The 3,371-nt window shown below is 40.3% G+C and overlaps 1 protein-coding gene across 1 annotated transcript; it reads left to right on the top strand.

The window, feature by feature from the left end:
- Positions 1 to 2,383: 2,383 nt before the first annotated feature.
- Positions 2,384 to 2,991, top strand: LOC104962531 (solute carrier organic anion transporter family member 3A1-like). The gene is made up of 2 exons (XM_010790979.1): positions 2,384 to 2,425; positions 2,524 to 2,991. The coding sequence occupies exons 1-2, from the start codon at positions 2,384 to 2,386 to the stop codon at positions 2,989 to 2,991; spliced, it is 510 nt and encodes a 169-aa protein (XP_010789281.1).
- Positions 2,992 to 3,371: the final 380 nt, after the last annotated feature.

The raw sequence follows: 3,371 nt of genomic DNA, 5'->3' as shown, positions 1-3,371 counted from the left end.
CTTCACTTCACACTCCAGAGGTTTAAGGAAAAGGGTAATGCCATTTTATTTAAAAAAACAATGAAGGCAGGTTATATTGATATATTGATTGATATATTTATTATATTCAAAGGCAAATTAATACTTAGTCCCCTGAATCTGGAATAATGCACAATTTACAGCACAGCCTCACCATGTCAGGAACTTTTCATCTACAGATTGTTTTGGTCTGGCTTTACCCTTCACTGATTGGTTACAGACACTTTGAACTTATTGGCTAATGAAATCAGAAGGAGGGGCTCATTATCATATAAAAAACCGCGCGAACATTCGCACGTATATTGGCCCGTTTTTTCGCGCGAAAAAACGGACCTCCCCGTATGTTCGCGCGTTTTTCACCCCCGTATTATGGCACTTTTGGCTTTCCATACATTTCATGCGCGTGTAAAGGCACATTTTCCACTCGTGAGTAGCTTGTTTTGCGCGCTAGAATATTGACCCAAATCTGACTCCATACCACACCCCCTACAGACACTATGCATTCCTCCATCACATGCACAGATGATTTCTAGAAGACTGGATCACACTTTTGAGCCCAAAGCACATTTTTGAATGAGTGGGGTTGGGGGGATGAGTAATATTTAACTCAACATTCATGTTTTTGTTCTTCAATGAAACAAATGATTGCTCAATAAAATAATTAAAACTGGTTCTGTTCTACTTACAAATAAATCTGTTGAAATGTCATGTTTTCTAATTGTATCATTTTGCATGGCAGTTTTCTTATGACAAAACAAAATGTTTATATTTATGCTTGGATATGATACAATTTGATTACATTGCCCTCAATTCCCAGTTAGTTCCCATACATTCCCATTAATTCCCATACATTCCCATAATTCCCATTATTCCCATGGAAAGTTTCCAATATCGAATATTTCCAAAATTCCCCAGCTTAAAGGTGGGGTAGGTAATTTTGGAGAAACCAGCTCGAGTGCGCTAGGATTTGAAAATACACAGCCGGAACAAATCTGCCACTTCGTTACAGGCCCCTCCTCCAACACACACGAACGTGCACATGACCAATGAAGGCAGGAGATAAGTTTGTGCACAGATGGAAGGCTGAAAGGCAGGTAGGCCATCCAGTTACTTTAGCAGGGCCGGCTCAGATGATTGGTCGTGCTTTTTACAGTACTACGGCTTCCACAGATGACATTTTTTACGGATTTTTTGTCAAAGCACTTAAGATATTCATTGCTATCGGGATGTTAAGAGCATTTCATGGAATATAACAAAAAGTGTATCTCGAGCCGGTTTCTCAAACTTACCTACCCCACCTTTAACTTCCCATGGAAATGTATCGGAAACTTACTAGAAATTGACCGGAAATGTTCCGCCCATTTGCAACCCTAAAAGCCAAACACATGCCCTTTTTCCCAGGTTGGCGTCAGGCTAGCCTCATGGTTGTGTTAGGTGGAGGATGAGGAGTGTGGGGATGAAGCATAGTGGCTCATCTACTGTGTGTCATCAACAGGTTGCTTTTGTTGGTTCGAGTGGCACAGTTCAATCATGCTGTTACTGATTAGCACCTGAAGCTAAATGCAACTCAACATATAAAATATTTTACTCTTTAAGACTCGTACCTTCCAGGAAGAGATTCAACATGACCACAAAAAACATAAAATGTCTACCAAGAGACACAAATTACCATAAAGAGAAAACAAATGACTTGAAACAGATACTAAACTACAAAAAAGGAGCTAAAAGATCACAAACAATAACATTGACACAAAATGACTACAATGGAACACAAAGCAACTACAAAGAGAAACAAATTAACTACAATGAGACACAAAACGACCAGGGACAGGAAATGACTGCAAAGAGACACAAAATGAACATAAAGTGACACAAAATGACTTCAGAGAGATAAGAAACTACAGAAAAAGAAGCAAAACGATCACCCCATAAAGCACACTATTACAGCGACACAGATAACTACAAACAGACACAAAGTTTTTACCAAAAGACAAAATACAAAGATGCATAACCACTATAGAGAGACATAAAGCAACAACAAATAGAGGATGAACTACTATAAATCTGTGGGTCCGTGCCAAGATGCCAATAGTCTGATGCTTCTGACAGGTTGGTACAGTCATTTATAGATAAGATAAGATAAGATGGTACTTTATTGATCCCAATTTGGGAAATTGTTTTTGTTGCAGCAGCATAAAAGACAAGGCATTTTACAATAAAACAAAACTACAAATAAACAAGAATAGAAAGAAAATAAAATAGAAAATATACATGTTGAAATAGAAAATATACATGTAGATATTATATATACAAATATACATATTCAAAAATATATGACATATAGTGTAGAAATGATACATTATAAATGGCTAAATACAACATCAATTCTATGAACCTGCAATCAAAGGTTAGTGGGTTTTCTTTGAAGTCATCGACAGTCCAAAATGGCCGCTAATTGTGAGAACACAGTAACACTTCTCTTCTCTCTTTATTTCTCTCTGCCAGGTAAGTGTTCTGACCACTCTGGAGAGACGCTTCAACCTCCAGAGCGCCGATGTGGGCGTCATTGCCAGCAGCTTCGAAATCGGCAACCTGGCCCTCATCCTGTTTGTCAGCTACTTTGGAGCCAAGGCCCACAGACCCCGCCTCATTGGTTGCGGCGGGATTGTCATGGCGTTGGGGGCGTTGCTGTCGGCCCTGCCGGAGTTCCTGACGCATCAGTATGAGTACGAGGCCGGGGACTCGTGGCACGCCGAGGACGGCAGGGACGTCTGCTCCAACAACTCCAGGTCAGAAAACCGAGACTCTGGGTTTAAGTGTGGCAACAGAGCCAACACCAACATGATGTACCTTCTGCTGATCGGAGCACAGGTTCTGCTGGGCATCGGAGCCACACCCGTCCAGCCTTTGGGAGTGTCCTACATCGACGACCATGTCCACAGGAAGGACTCCTCGCTGTATATAGGTGAGTAACACTGAGCTACTGTACACATGGAACACATATGATGATTGTAAAGTGTGTCTTCATAGTATTTATTGGTAAGAGGAGTTCTAACAGCTATTTTTTAACACTGAATTCTAAATCCTGTTGCAAATCCTTATGATGTGATCACTTGTGGTTGCTGAGATATTCACCCCTTTACAAATATATAGGACGGAAACACGTAACAGAGTTAGACACATTCAGAATCAGAGATTTAAAACAGCCTCTTTATTTCACATCGTCATACAAGGGGACTCAATGTCTAACGTGTGCTCGTAGAAAAAGGGAGGCTTAATAGCTGTTTGCTGAGAGTAGGATGCAATATATTAAAGGTCTCCTATCATGCAAAATGCACTTTTTGATGTCTTTT

This window comes from Notothenia coriiceps, unplaced genomic scaffold (assembly GCF_000735185.1).
Source record: "Notothenia coriiceps isolate Sejong01 unplaced genomic scaffold, NC01 NC01_scaffold00034934, whole genome shotgun sequence".
In the NCBI taxonomy this organism is placed as follows: Eukaryota; Metazoa; Chordata; class Actinopteri; order Perciformes; family Nototheniidae; genus Notothenia; species Notothenia coriiceps.
This window is presented reverse-complemented; position numbering and strand designations above follow the sequence as displayed.

Bases quoted from the DNA above. Each gene is read 5' to 3' on its own strand.
- LOC104962531 (XM_010790979.1), top strand. From the start codon at position 2,384: ATGGCTAAATACAACATCAATTCTATGAACCTGCAATCAAAG. The intron at 2,426-2,523 runs GTTAGTGGGTTT...TCTCTCTGCCAG, and splicing joins CTATGAACCTGCAATCAAAG to GTAAGTGTTCTGACCACTCT.